The sequence below is a fragment of the Heliangelus exortis genome, chromosome 1, assembly GCF_036169615.1.
Source record: "Heliangelus exortis chromosome 1, bHelExo1.hap1, whole genome shotgun sequence".
Lineage (NCBI taxonomy): Eukaryota > Metazoa > Chordata > Aves > Apodiformes > Trochilidae > Heliangelus > Heliangelus exortis.
In genome coordinates, this window is record NC_092422.1 from 153,670,806 (window position 1) to 153,686,304 (window position 15,499).

General features: G+C 38.5%; 1 protein-coding gene across 10 annotated transcripts in view; it reads left to right on the top strand.

Moving 5' to 3' along the window:
* The window catches only part of SOX5 (SRY-box transcription factor 5), a 296,148-nt gene that overhangs the window by 132,713 nt on the left and 147,936 nt on the right, over positions 1–15,499 (top strand). For all 10 annotated transcript variants that reach the window (XM_071733083.1, XM_071733091.1, XM_071733090.1 and 7 more), the window contains 2 exons: positions 237–323; positions 13,889–14,061. In XM_071733083.1, the coding sequence (XP_071589184.1) occupies positions 237–323; positions 13,889–14,061 (260 nt within the window). The remainder of the gene's footprint in view (positions 1–236; positions 324–13,888; positions 14,062–15,499) is intronic.

Genomic DNA, 15,499 nt, shown 5'->3' on the forward strand with positions numbered 1-15,499 from the left:
CATAAGAGGAAAAAGCTAATGGTTTTGAAACAGCAGGTGACAAAGCACATTCTTTTTTTTTTTTTTTTTCCCCCTTTTTTTTCCCCTCCCCTCTTATCAGTTTGTTGATGAAGTCATTACGAACTGGGGCCCAGAATAGGGTTGGTCTTATTTTTAGCAGATAGACTTTTAATGAGTTCTATTGTGGAGACAGTCATGTTGATTTGCTTACATTTTTTTTTCCCCCCTTCACTCAGAAACTCCCAGTATTGAAAAGCTACTATCAAAGGACTGGAAAGACAAGCTTCTTGCCATGGGATCAGGGAACTTTGGAGAAATAAAAGGTAACACTGTTTCTGTGTTAAAACAAATTATGAATATACAGATACCACTGGCTTTCTGGAATTTTGTTTGTTTGCTCCTCTTCTCTTCCCCTTGAAATATCCTCACTTGGGCCTTAAATGTATGGTCTCTATCTGCGATAATACAAATAAAGGAAATTATATATTAAGTTATGCATTACCCTTAGTGACTGAACTTCTGCAAAGCTTTTGTTGCATATAGTATTCAGCATTATAAGAGGATACATCCCATTGCTGGATTGAAAAAAAAATAAATATGTCAGTTCACAAATCAAACACAGGCTTACGTTGAATCAGAGTATATCAGAGCTCAGCTTCTGAAATCTGAGGGTGATCAGAAGTCCTTGTTAATTTTTTGGCAGATTTTGATACAGATTTTTTTTACTTCCTGTGTGTAGGGAAAAAAAAAAACAAAAACCAAACAAAGTTTGTGTAATGATACCTCTAGGTACCAAAATTAGCCAGTGCAGATTTTAAAAGGCAGCGTACAACATCTGTGCACTAAAGCATGTTCTTTTAAAGCTGTACTCCAGAAGGAAAATGACAAAATTTGACCACTCTCCAACAGCAGTAGCTTCTGCTTTGCCAAGATATTTCCCCATTTTATGTATGTTGAGGTTATTTTAGGGAACCTGTAGTTGTTTGTTTTCATGTAGTTTAATATTTTTATAATTGTTCCTCTGTGACTGCGATGAGAAGCTGACTCAAAATACATATGTGTCAAAATTTTTAGTTTCCAGAGCAGCCATTACCACTCTGAGAAGAAACAGTGACTCTGATTCTTCTCCCATTTATATCAGTGTACATCTGGAGTAGCAAAATAAAAGCCAGTGTTGTTTTGGAAATGTGAAAGAATGAGATTAAAATTAGACCCTTCTTTTATGTTTATAAAGTAGATTTAATGTCTCTCCATTACTTATGTTTTCTTGCTTACTAATGTTGTCCCTGATACCAAGATCCTTATTCGGGTAGGCCTGCAGACCTTGTGTCTGCCAGGTTTAAGGACCTTCTGCACAGGTGGTGGGCAGCGTTCAGTAAAGAATACAACATGATGTGCTTGGAGAGGTTAATTTACCAGTACATATACAAAGATACTGTTATTTTATTTTCATGTGCCTTCCAGTTTGTCTCTGATAAGCCACCGGCATTAGTTTGGGCTCGTCATCCCCTGACTTACACAAGTAGGAAAGTATGCCACTTGCTTTCCCTAGCTTCTCCCTAGGAGGCTGTAATTCAAAAAAATATGTATTTATTACATATGTAGAATAACTTTAAAACAGAATACAGTGCTTTGGCCCCAAGTAGGCTGAGACAATATTATTATTATTATTATTATAATAACAGAGGGCCAGACCCTGCGTTCTTTATTCCCACCGCGCGTGTTTTCTCCACGTGCGTAAAGCAACAGGTCATAAAGAGGCAGGGTAGCCACTGGGCCTGTCTGCGAGTTCTGGCTTGTAAAAATGTATTGTTTTAAAACAACATCATCATCTGCCCTGAACTGATGAATCTTTAAGATGTTTCAGGCCCAAAGTACACAGGCGGCTTTCCCATCCACTTTTGGGTGTGTGTTTCAAGCAGTTCTTGCGTGTTGTCTGGAGCCTCTTTAACTCCTGAAAGGCTGAAGCCTTGAGAAGGACTTCCAGGGATTCTCCTCTGCCTTTGGGCTCGGTAAAGCTGCTCTGAAAAGTGCTGTGCAGTGAGAAGACAGTCTGTTCCCTGTCCTTATGATCTTGTTCTGTTGGAGGGCAATTTTTTTTTCTTCCTCTCTTCCTCTGGTTCCCTTTCACAAGTTAAACTTGAAAGCAGCAGCAGCAGCTATATGCTAGCACGAAAGAAATTCAACAGTCCTTTCAGTCTTGCCTGGGGGGAGGATGGGGAGCAACAGCACAGCCTCAAAGAAGAGTTTTCTTTGCTCTAATTTTTGTTTTTAGCTTCATATTTTGAACACAAGTCGAGTTATTGTTCTGTAGCTCTGTTCAAAAGCCTCACATCTGAGGCTTTTTAGTGCAACTGTGGTTCTATGGTTGGGGGCATGGTTATTAGGTGTTTGGATCAGGTTTGGCAGTAAGCTGTGAAAACAGGCACTGGTTTATTTTTCCTCCTGACTGCCGTGACAGTTGCAATTATTGTCCATTGTTCCTAGGTGGCTAGAAAGGAGGGAGGATACAATAGAGCATTGCCCTCTGGGGGTAAATGAATTTGACTTACAGGTTCTTGGGGGGTCAGGCAGGCTGATTATTTAGTGCCCAGGAATGTGGTTTTCATGGCACCGCCAGCCATGAGCGGCCAACAAACAATGGCTCAGCTGTATTGCAGCTGTATTTAGTGAGGCAACATGAAAGGTGTGCAAGTTGAGCTGTTTTACAGTCATGTATGCGTGTACAAACACACATATATTATGCTAGAAGATGTGTTTGTTCTTCTATAGGCACATAGAATTATTAAGTTTTCCAGTTGTGATTTTTTAATTAACTTCTCTCCATATTTGGCTTGGCAGCTGCTCTTTTTTCCCTCATTTCTCTATTAGTGATATTTGGAAACCCTGCACAAGTAGTGTCTTATTAATACACCCTGGAATGTGGACAGCACTAGAAGCTGTACTGCCCAACTGTCGTATGCACTGAATAGTTTTTTCCATTTAACTGTTCAAAATTTCATTGTGTTTTTCATTAGATCCGGGGGAGTTTTAGTATGTCATGTACTAAAGTCAGCACTAGGCTACATATTGTTAATGCCCCAGTCTGTGTTATTGCCATTGAGTTTTATTCTCTGGGAGAGATTAAAAGGAAGGGAGATGAAGCGGAAGACTTTATTTTCTATTAGTGTTATTACTTTTAAGTTAGAAAGCAGTAATATTTTATTAAAGATAGGGGAGTTGTGAATGGCTGGAAGTCACCAGACTCCCACGTTTTGTATCCAGTTGTTTCTCTTAGTTGCTTTGTTACTTTTGGCATCTACTTTTAAGTCTCCCCCTTTCTTCATCTGCCTGCATGTGAGAAGGGGAGAAACATCTCTGAGTATCGGCAGCGGTCTAGCTGTAGACTTCAAGACCACAGTTAGAAGGTTCTGGATATGTGTATTTACTAATGAAAAAGGAAATGTATTTAATTCCAGGGCTTGACTGAAAGGTACTGCAGGGGAACACTCTAACACTTAAAATGGGGCAAAATCTAGAACCTTTCATAACTGTAGGTATTTTAGCTCAAGTGCCTGTGTTTGTTTAGGGAGATATTCTGGGGCTAAATACATAATACAAGTCTGGCATTGGAAAGTTCTAAAGAACTTCTGATTTGAAATCCTTGGAATTTTTTCTCTCTTCAGAAAAAGTCAGTCTATAGTAAAGCCCACAAAACATGCTGTTGAATTGAAATCTCTTAAAATAAAGCTGTAAAACTGTATATTGACTTGGTTAAAGCCTGTTCAAATTTACTTACATCCATCATATTCAAGAGCGGGACTCAAATGGCTTGTGGATTATTCATGGATAATGCAGTTTATTGGATTCAGTGGAGCAGAGAGAACTTCAGGTTTCAAACCGACCATCTGCAGAAAGAAAAATTGTGCTCCTTTTCTGCTTTTAACATAGCTGCCTGACACCTGTGCATTGTTGGGTGAAAGTGGTTGCTTTTCTCCAAAGCAACATTATCGGATGCAGCAGATGCATCATATAAGGCAAACCATTGATAAAGAAAAGGTATAAGAAATTTATTTCTGTCCTCTTCAGTGTCTGTGGCCATCTCTGCACTTAGAGAACAATCATGAAACTAGTTTTTCACTGCCTTCTCTGAGAAGACTTCAGTCTTGCTAATTTGAGGCAGCTTTAACCATGATGAAAACTCTTTATGAAACTTCCCCTGTGTACACAAAGCCTTTCTTCTAATCTTGTCCATCTCTCGCTTATCAGGAGTTGTCAAGAAATAATAATGCATATTTTGTATGTTTCCCACTTAGCTAGTGTGGAACAAAAGGCTAAACTGCCTTTTGTTTCTAATCTGTCTCAGTTGGTTTTCTGTTGAAGTGAAGGCATTGTTAGCAGTGATTGTGCCTGAGTCTCTCAAGAAAGACTGGGCAAGCCTGAACCTGATTTTTTTGTTGTTGTCGTTTGAAAATCCTTCTCTGTTGTACAGGTCAGGTCCTAAACAACTGGGGTGAAGAGTTTTACACCCTTCCTGTGAAAGGGATCATCATTACTGTAAAATCAACTTTTTGTTGTAACCACTGAAATTGAGGTGACTCTAAAGATGGTCCTGGAGTAATCACAGATTTGTGACTGTAACTGAAGGCCAGATTAGGCTACCAATCCTAATCTTTAGTGCATAATAATTTAGACATTTGCTTTGTGTGAGGAACTGGGTTCCAGGTATCAGTGCAGGTATTATTACATCAAGCTGTGTTTGATGGGTGATAGAGCTGTGTTTGCTGAAGACTCTAATCTTGCTTATATGCTGAGGAGATGGGGCATGAGAGAGTATGCAGTGAACAATCTTACAACTGCCAATAATGGATAAAGAGAAATAATCCACTCAGTGATACTATAGCTCATCAGAGCCTATGAATTAAAGACATATGTTATGTAGATTCAATGTATGGATTAAAACGGATAAGCTGGTAGGTGACACACAGAATCTTGAGATAAGTGGGCTATGCAGATTCGGTATATGGATTGTTCGGATAATTCCTTTTAAGTAATGCTGGACAAGTTGAAGACAACTAAGCTTCGGGTGGTGCTCAGGTTACGTGCAGTAATCCAGTGAGTGACACTTTGGATCACATAATCTGTAAACCGAAGACAGGGAATTCTGCGTTTAGATGTGGACAGGAGGAAGGAGGGGGAAGGGAAGAGAGATTATTCATGGGGAATACACTGGGTTTAAATCTTTGACTAATAACGCAGAGATCCCCAGGAGATGTATGAAAGCTGCTCACTTTTCTTAGGAGACTGTGAATTTTGCATTTGCAAATTGATAGTTGAAAAATGTTTGCAAACTTGTGTCAGATCTGGATGCTTTGAATTATTTTTTGTGTGGATAGTAATTTCTTTGGAGTGGGGAGAGAAGGAGGGTGAGAGAGTCATAAGTGAAAGAGGTAAGATGTTTGGTTGTTGGCTTTTAACCGTGATAAATTCAATATTTATTGCAACCTACTTAGTATCTTCTTCTCTGTGTTTATTTTTTGGGGGGGGTGTTTAATAGTAGCAAATTGCTGGGAGTGGGATTTAGCCCTTTGTTAATATTTCAGCAGTGCTGAGGGGGAGGGGGAACCTGCCCAGTGGCACACAGGGGAACCCACGTTTTGAGAGGAAATTTGGCAGCTGCTGAAATAGTGGAGGTTGATCACAAAGCAATATGATACTCTCAGGCTGCAGAGAAGGAGACAGTGCCAACTGAGGCACACCAACGCAGAACTTCTTTCAGGCCAAATGAAAACCTGAAATGGAGATTGTGATGGGATGGAGCTGCTCCTACTTGACCCTAGAGCAGGAGGTTAGTCGAGGGTAGTATCTGTGGAAGAAGGGTTGGAGGAGTCTTTTCAAAAATTTCTAAAATGTGAAAAAAAGTGTGAATTTGTGACAAAGCAGCAAATTCAGGCTGTTCCAGGTTTATATTTTTTATGTAAAGGTACTTCATTTGATCAGAAAAAAAGCAGGTTCTATTTAAATCAAACACAGCTTTTATTTTTCAGAAGTGATTATTACTAGAGAAAACAGAATAAAATTGAACTATTTGAAGTATCAAATGCCAATGGCTTTATTTTGTTTGAACATTTGGAGGCCAAACCACTATATTTAAAAAATTTTCCGGAGGGCTGGATGACAAAAGGGGACCATAACCAGTTCTTCTTTGTACTAAAATTACCTGAAATACGTGCTGATTACCAATTTGTCAAAACAAAGCAAATATACATACACATACATATTTTTTACTGTTTTTTCCTGCTGCTGTCTAAAATTCCAGCAGCAAATGCTATTTCTCTGTCTGAGTTCTAGCTTGTTGTCTAGACAGTAAAAATGAACAACCTCAGAGAAATAGTCGCAATACAAATGTTGTCTATTCCTTTTGTAACCTTGACAATAAGTTACTAACCTGGTTGAATACCAAGCTTTGTTTGCAGTCTACTGTACCAAAACTTTTCCTGACAGCAAATAAAGAATACTCACTGACAACTTCTTTCCAGCATTGCGAAATAACACTTTGCTGGTCTGTTTCTGAGCAGACGGCTAAGTTTTTATCCCCACAGAATATTAATTCTAGAGGGTAGTAATGGCAAAAGATGGTAATTGTTCATCATTTGTTTTTATTCATTTTGCAAAGCCACTGGCATCTAAAAGATTAAGACTATCTGTATTCTGAAATAAGTAACTTTCTTCTAGCTTCTTATTCTGAAAAGGACTTTTATTTGTCAAACAGAGAAAATTCATTACATAAAGCTGTATGTACAGACAAATCACTCTGATTTCTGGTCTTTTTCTTGTTCCTTTTTCTGGTGGCTACAGCTTGTTGAGTATAAAGCAGTCAGAAAGGTTTCTTCTGTAATACTGACTTCCCATATCAATCAGATGAAGTAATTTAATTTAGCAAGGTAGGTATTTGTAAGTGATGGCAGTCATTGTGTAGTAAAGTTGGCTTAAATGCTTAATGAAAAATGCCATGGTTTTAGATGTTTAAATCCTGGCAGCTCCAGGATTTACCATCCTGAAAAGCTGTGTGCAAGTCCATACTAAAACACTCTCTGAAGTATTGATTAGGGAAGCATTGAGGAAGTTTGCACATGTGTGCAAGTCCATGCCCACATCCACCCACAAACACATCGTGGCAAGTACATAATTTAAAGTATATACTCACTGCTTGGTCATAGACATCAAAGACAGAGGAAAGGAGAGTTTAAATTCTCAACTTACCTCAGCCAGTTAGATCTGTTGATCAGGGTAGGTTTCCTGAAGGCCTGCAACATCAGCTCCCCATTTTCTCACATATACAACTTGGGGTGACGTCAGGAGCGTGGCTGTCTGTGCAGTGAGGGGAGAATACACCTCTTTAAAATTATTATCAGGTTTTAAATAGATTATTTTTTTTTTTTTAGAAGGAGCATGGCAAAGATTGGTTTGCTTTTACGTAGAAGATGAGTAGGTGGCCTCTCTGTTTGACTTTCCACATTTCCTTACTGAGTGGAATAATACTGGGTTTGGATTTCAAACGTTTCAAAGTTAAAACCAGGGTGAGGAATGCAGAAAGAAAAATAGTTGACAAAGGGATGAGAATTTAACTCTCAAGAAAAGATACTGGAGTAAACCCCTCAAGAACAGATCCTTATTTTATAGACTGCTGGTAGTTTATTTATTCTTTGTTTATCATAATGTTAGCTTGTAGGAGTTTAATTCTTCTGAATACAGCTTAGTTAATAGGCTATTTAGTTTGAAAAACCTCCTTCTTGGCTCATTTTGTTTTTATATTGCAACTGTTATGTCCCTAGCTTAACAATAGAATTAAAAAAAAAAACACATCACAGGAAATGCTTGGAGATGACTCAGTTTTTAGCTGGTGCATGTGATGGAGTTGTGTTCCTCATTGTACTGATGTTACATCAGAACAAAGTTACACAGGAACTGTGCTGTGGCATGGTTCTTTAGCTGCCTTAGTTGGATGGCATCAGTGATTGCTTCATTCATAGCAGGTCATCATGCCTGGTATCAAAGCAACTCCAGCAAAGATTCCATAATTTATATAAGTTATCCCTTGGCCTTACTGATGCAGTTCTGCTGGTGACTTCAGTGAGACCAGCAACAAGAGGGCTTACAGCACATCAAGTTAAGAATGATTCTAGGTGAGTTGCTAAAAACTTCATTCCTCAGTTTTCTCATATGTGAAAGTAACACCACTACCTTTCTGCCTGCTCACAGTCTTTAAGATCAGTTAGCTAATGCTTTGAAATTAAAATATTCTCTACACTGCATGCTCTAATTATTATTATACATCTAACATAATTTGAATACATAGTACTTCAAAATATTCTTATTTCCATGTAGTGGTTTGCTTCTTTTTTCTCTACAAAGCTTTTTAGATACAGGAGGATTTTTTTTTTCTTTTATAACCATAGATAATACAAACATAATACAATATTATAGTGTCTTCCAGGCTTTGTGCTTGCACATTGTTTCCTTTGATTTTTCTTTGAAAGACAGATGCTGACAGTTCAAAAGCTATTTATGTAATTACTTTGATAGTAAACTGACTCGGGGGATAAATTTCACTGTCTGTTTGGGTGTGTGTAGATGTGTGTGCGAGCACCATGATTGATAACAGTCCCAGCAGTTGAACTGAGACATGTCAGAGGGATGGAGGGAAGCCTTGCCACGTCTCTGTCCCTCACAGAATATACCAGGTGCTGCGAGGCTGGGAGCAGATCTTGTAGGCTGGCTGCGAGCAAACATTCCCAGTGCTTCAGCATTCACAGCAAAAGCTTAAAATGCCTGCTGAAGAAAAATATTGGCTTTCCTAATTTCTTATTTGCATTCTCATTCTGTCTAATAAATTATAATAAAGTATTTACTATTTTGATCGCAAAAGTGGTTTCTCTGCCTTTTTTTTTTTTGCTTTGGTTCTGTTTTGGGTGGATATGCCAAGGTTTCTCCTGTTCATTTTCTCACTTTATGTGTGTCATTTGGTCATATTGGTGTCTTCATTCTAATGTTTATTAAAATGTTACTGTCACTGCCAGTCTGAGACTGTGAATCAGAACTAAGAATGTGTAATAGTTTATTTCACATTTGAGTAAATTTCTTTTACTACTTAAACACTATTATGGATAGTGTTGATTTGAGATGAAGTTTAGGTTTGGCGATACAGAATGCCACTAATTTGAGTCTTCTTTTATTGCCATCTGCTGTGGGTGTTGCATCCACAAATATGTTTTTTTTGTTTGGGTTTTTTTTTTTTTTCTTTCTGAATCTTTTTTTTTTGTGATGCTAGAGAATAAGCTGATGCATCTGGAAAGCATCTTTTCTTGGGCCATTCACTGTATTAACCCATAGTGTATACATCAGCGCTGTCTTGCTGGAGTAGTTATGATTATCATAAGTTATGAAAAAATCCACATTTTGCTATTGCAGTGATAGTATACAGAGAGAAAAATATGAGCAGCTACAGCAATCTCCTGAAAGGCAGGTGGCCTAGTGGTTAAAAGCTTTGTTAAAAATAAAATGCGCAATATCTATTTGTTGTGGATCTGACAGTAATTAAGAGTGAATTTTGAGGCAGTCATTGATGAAAGCCACTCTCCTTCTCCTCCTCACTCAATACCTGTGTGAAGTGGGTCTATCTGGCTGCCAAGTTGTACACAGCAGTGGTGAACACTTGATTTTTCTCCCAGCCACACTGCATGGCCAGAGCAAAAGCACTGCAGCTGTGAAGATCCTGTGTGTAGAGCATAGGCCAGCTCCAGAACCATTCCCAACACTGTACTACTTGGAGCAGCTCTGAGTTTGGTAACAGAGCACCTGCAGGTACCCACTGGGGCTGGTGGCTTATCCTTGCTGAGGTTTCAAACCACCTCCTGGATTCTTAGCAATCTGCAGGGGTACTTCATTTATTCCCAACTTAAGCAATTTAGGCAACTGTCTTTATGTGGTTGGTGTTGTGTTGTAGTTACTTAAAATGCTAACTTGTTTTGCCCTGTAAGCAAAGGAATTCTTAAACTGGAAATCCTGAAGCTGCCAAGACACTTCACATGATGCTAGAGGTTTGTGTCTCATGCAAGTTAGCAGAGAGTGATAGTGGTGATAGGACAGAATTCCACCATCCTTGCCTACCCTTGATCTGCAGCATCCAAGGAGGGTTAAAGAAATGGCAACTGGTGCTCTAAGTCTGCTGTGCATTTTAATATACTGGGAAAAATTTCTGTCAGTGAATATACTTGTGTAGTGACCAAGCTGTTGCCCTCAGCTCACCATTCCATAAATAACACCAAGTGTCATTTGACCTTCATTTACTATGCAAAATAAGTAATTTATGAATGGCATCTGTGAAATGGCAGTTTTGTTGACCATTTTTACAAAAGAAATGATAGAAAAGGTGTCTTAGGTAATAAGGGTAACAAAAAATACTGAACAAGCTAAATACAAACACTTAACTTTATGATCAAAACAGTCTGATTCAAGTACTTCTCTTAATTTTCACACTTCTATTAGCCAGTTGTCTGCAAGAAACCTAAAAACCCCTTCAAGACTATCTGTGATTCATCATCAGTGGGACTTACATGGTTCTGTGGCTAAGGCAAGGGGAAATCTACCCCAAAACTCACAAGTCTCCCACTAGACCCACACATCTGATCTGTCTTGCCTCTGTTTTTTGAAGGTCACTTGAAAGTCTGGCTATCCAAGTACTTAATTTGCAAGGAATGATACCTTAGAGAATTGAAACTATAGTTCAGTATTATTGAAATTATTGGAAGGATGGGATAATCACGTGAAAATAAAGTGCCTACTAAGTCATGTTTTCTAGTAAGTGTTCTCCAGCAAAAAAGATATTTTTTTTAATTGGTAGTGACAAATTTCTCCCATTTGGTTTGCTAAAAAACTGAAATAGCTGAAGAAATACAATTCAAGAAGGCTGCCTTTTGACAGGCTACTTCCACTCCAGTTTATAAACCAAAGGAATGATGTATTTTAATTACTGAGTTCATACATAAAGCACCCTCTGGGACATCTCAAAATTTCTTTAAAAACTGAACAATAGTGAAGAGATTGAGTTCAATGGACTTGTCCACAGCTGCCATGTGCCAGCATCCCCAGTGTTTGCTGTCACTTCAGTGCTGTCACTGCTTGCTCTTAGTCCATCCGGACTTCCTTCTCCTTCCTGCAACTCAAGCAAAGCTGTTGCTTTCCCGAGGAAGTTTTTTTGCTCCTCTCTAGGTAAATTAGATGAGAGAAGAAGCTGTGGTAGGTGGTGGCCTGGCAGCTGAGCAGTTGTGTGGTCGGGGCAGCAGCACGGGGAGCACTCTGCTCTCTGGGGGAAGCACAGCCTGAGCTTCACAGCACAGGGCTGGGTAGCAACATTTCTCCTTCTGCCACTGTCGGCAGCTAACTCTGTGACCCTTCTGTCTGTCAGTTTACACATATGGAAACATTTTTCCACCTTTCAAAGGTGTGGTGGGGATTAATTTAACTTTACAAAGTGCTTTTTGATTCCCAACTGAAAACTACTGTAGTAGCTTGAAATACACTGATGAACCAGTACTGGCTGAATGTCTTGGATGTGTGCCAGTGTATTTGTTAAACAGTTTATTTGACAGTGATTTCTTTTTACTTGCCCTAACTTTAGGACTGAGCCAGTCCTGTGTACTCCTTCTCTCTGTAAGTCCTTCTCCCTCTCTCTCATGTGCACATTGACCAAGTTTGGAATAGAATATCTGCTAAATAAATAATTCACATCGTTATTTTCCAAATGTTTCAGTGTGCCCATAGTTTTATGCTGCCAGTATCAGTACACTGGCAGGCTTCATTAGATGAGCATTGCAGTAAACTGAAATGCTAGCTGTGGATAAGGTTAGAAAGGGGCTGCCTCCTAGAAAAGTTCTTCTATGCCACCTGGAAACTCTGCACCCTTTTTCCTAGGGACAAGCAAATGAAGGACGGAAGAGTGGCAATACACACTTGATATTAATTGTATGGCCAGGTGGCAAATGCAGTACTTGTAGCAGTCCTCTGACTCCCAATGTTTAAAATAAAAATCTTAAGTTAAAAGTGTTTTCTTCAGTAGTTTAGCACTGGCTTCCATTCTTTCTCACAGCTTTTAACAGAAACTTCTTTGAAGTCCCGTGGTTTGTGTCTCGGTGTGTTTCTCAAGTTTCCAGCTTGTACCACACATTTTTTTGGAGACCACAGCTGAGAATATTCTGCTGTGGTTCTTTGTTACGTGGTGATAATACGTTCACATAAATCTCTCGTATCTTAATAACAAGTTAATTGAGTTACATTTCCTTTATATGAAAATGATGGTTCTTTGTGTTTCCCCACTTGTATATGGCTGTCTACAAATGTATTTAAGTGTTTGGACTTGGCTAACATGGCAAATAGGATGTTGCTTGGGAACGCAATGTTGAAATTAAGTGAATGTAAATTAAACTAAGCAAAGAGCCCTAGCAGTGACACCTCTCAGGCTGGGGTACAATCTTCCAAAGAAAGCAGTAGATGATTCGCCATTTCAGACATTTCAATCCCATCTAGAAAGCTGCAGTAAATATATTGTAGGGAACATTCCTGTACTGGCAGGGGGGTAGACTAAATGAGCTATTACCAGTAGCTCTTTTCCATGTCTGACTGATAGTTGGCTAGGAACATCTTTAGTGTAGTCGCCAATTTTTCTTTTTTTGGAGACCAGTGGTGACATTGACAGTAACAGCAGAAGAAAGCTTCCTGTGTTTGAGAAAGGTTTGTGTGGCAGAATTGTCCCAAAAGCAGGCTATTTTCAGAGGCGCAGACACTGATAGCCTTAATCCTTTCCTAAAGCTTTTTTGAGCAAGAGTTTCATAGGCACTGACTCATGTGAGAGGGTGTGGTAGTATTGGAGATATCTGTGGATTAGCTGCTACACATATTTTCTGGTCTTTTAAATTCAAAGTCAAATGATACTGGATAAACTAATAGTGCTATTTTTTGTTTTAGTGTATGAATCATGGCTTTTGATTTTTCTTGGATTTTTTTCTTCCCTTCCCTTATAACCACTGTCTTCCTGGGTAGAAAGAGAAATTTTGCAGATTGTGAGAGAGAGGTAGTCAGTTCCTCTGTCTGTGGTTCCTGAACTGTCGGATAAAAACCATCTAATGACAGTTCAAAAGAGAGATGTTGAATTGTGTTTAAGTCCATTCTTCTGATGTGTTTACGGAAGACTTCTTCCATTAAAAAAACTAATTGCTGGCAGCAACAGTGATAGTAGTTACAATTTAAATACTATATCATTTCATCCTAATCAGGGCAGCTGTAAATGATAGAGTAAGCAACATCCTGACAGCTGTAGTATGCTGAGCTAGTAACCATGAGAAAGCTGGGCATGGAGAGTTAGAGAGGTACCCAGCACCCAGGAGACTTCTCTGCTTCCCCTTGATTATAGAGGGATGTTAATACACACCTTGCAGTTTCTTTTACTGTCAAAGCAGTGATGTGTCCATGCCATAAGTTTCTGACAAAAATGTAATTATCTCTCAAAACCGGAGTTGTCAATTTTGATCCCCACAAATTATAAACTGTTTAAAATTTGAAACTCTTTAAAAACAGACTGTATTTTCCCCCCTATTAATCTGGCAAGAAGGCAACAGAAAATAGATGAAAGGGCAAGAAAACATTGAAGGGGCACAGCAGATTGAAACCTGTGTGTAGTTTTATCCTCTATTATCCTATTATTATTTTCCTGTAGAGGAACAGGTGTTACGTGCCATATATTGCAATATGCCTCTGGTTCTACCAGAACTTTGCTTACAGTGAACCTGCGTAATAAAGATGTAGCTAGCTCTAATTTTTTTCTCTTCTCTCTTTTTTACCATATGATACCCAGGGACTCCAGAAAGCCTTGCTGAGAAAGAAAGGCAGCTCATGGGTATGATCAATCAGCTGACCAGTTTGCGAGAACAGCTGCTAGCAGCTCATGATGAACAGAAGAAACTGGCTGCATCACAGATCGAGAAACAACGCCAACAAATGGAGCTGGCTAAGCAGCAGCAAGAACAGGTGAGTGATTAGTACAGTGGCTTTCAGCTAAAATAATTTCCTGGGAGGACTTCCCAGTAGCTTACCTTTTAGTATTGATACTTCCCGAATTTACTTTCCACCCAGAATTGGTTTTCATTTAATTTTGAATAAAAATGTACTGAAAGAATGCTTTGATTTGCAATATATAAAATTGCAGTCTTTGTTTTTTAAAGACATACCTTCCAAAGGATGAGGTATTCTCTTCCGATAGTGTTGTGTTTTGTTTTTTTTTTAAATAAGTGTGAATAAGCATACAAATTCCACCCTCCTGAATAATCTTCCAGTGATGCTTGAATTCGGTGGTGCTGAATAAAAGGAACAAAATGTGCCATTTGGATTATAGTTGGTTTTGCCAACTGTGCGAGAAAGTGAGGGAGAATAATATAAAGCCAGTGAAAAAGTGTGACTTTTTTCCTACTGCACTTGAGAGCAAATGTGCCCTCCACTTAAAATGCAAACATATTTTCACACGTGCACAGTTTCAACATGTACACATGAACACATGATATTCTATGCAAGAACCCACCTTTTCTACCATGTTTTTACCATGCAGGTTTTAACAGAAATGAATGGCCACTTTTGTACCTCAGCGTGAGCAGAGAAAATGTATACATCTGTTTTAAACTTTTGTCAGGAGTCCATTGTAATATCTCTTATGTGTAAGCATTTTGGTCTTCCCAACCTTCTATTTCAGATTGCAATGACTTTTGAGTTCATATCATACATTTGCCGCTATGTACATTTTAGGAAACTCGCAGAATTCTTTGAAATCTGCCATAGTAGTCATACTTCAATATTTGTATTGTACCAAACAAGTCTTAAGGTTTTGAACCACTGGTGACATTTTCAGAATTTTAGCCTTGGTTTTCCATTTTTTTTATAATTCAAAAAACTTATATTAAATCCAATGTATTTTCACCTCACACCTATTATGTGAACTTAAGTGACTGATACAGGGTCAGGAGTATCACACTGTAGTTCTCATGGAGAAGGTAGATGAAAATGTGAAGGTGGCACTGGCAAAATTCTTCCACCAGGAGCCATCATGCAAGAAAGTATCCCTTTGCCCTGCTGCTACAGGATGTCTCAATCATCTGAAAGTGAGAAGAAAATTAGGAAAATGCAAAACGTTAGTAGGTAATCCTGCAGGATTATTATAACACAGATTTCTTCTAATGTAAAAAATTGTGTATAATTCTGTGTTATATAGAAAGTAAAATAACCACATTTTCAAAAAAATGTATTAAAAATATTTTGGTTGCTTAAAGAGGGGCTGTAGAAAGAGCACATTTAATTTTTCAGATGTGGAATTAGTTATGAGTGACTGTTCCTTATGTTAATGGTTTAATAGTAGAAATGAAAGAAAATACCTAAGGGGAAGAATGCACAAAATTCCTCCTAGTAAGTATGTGTAAGT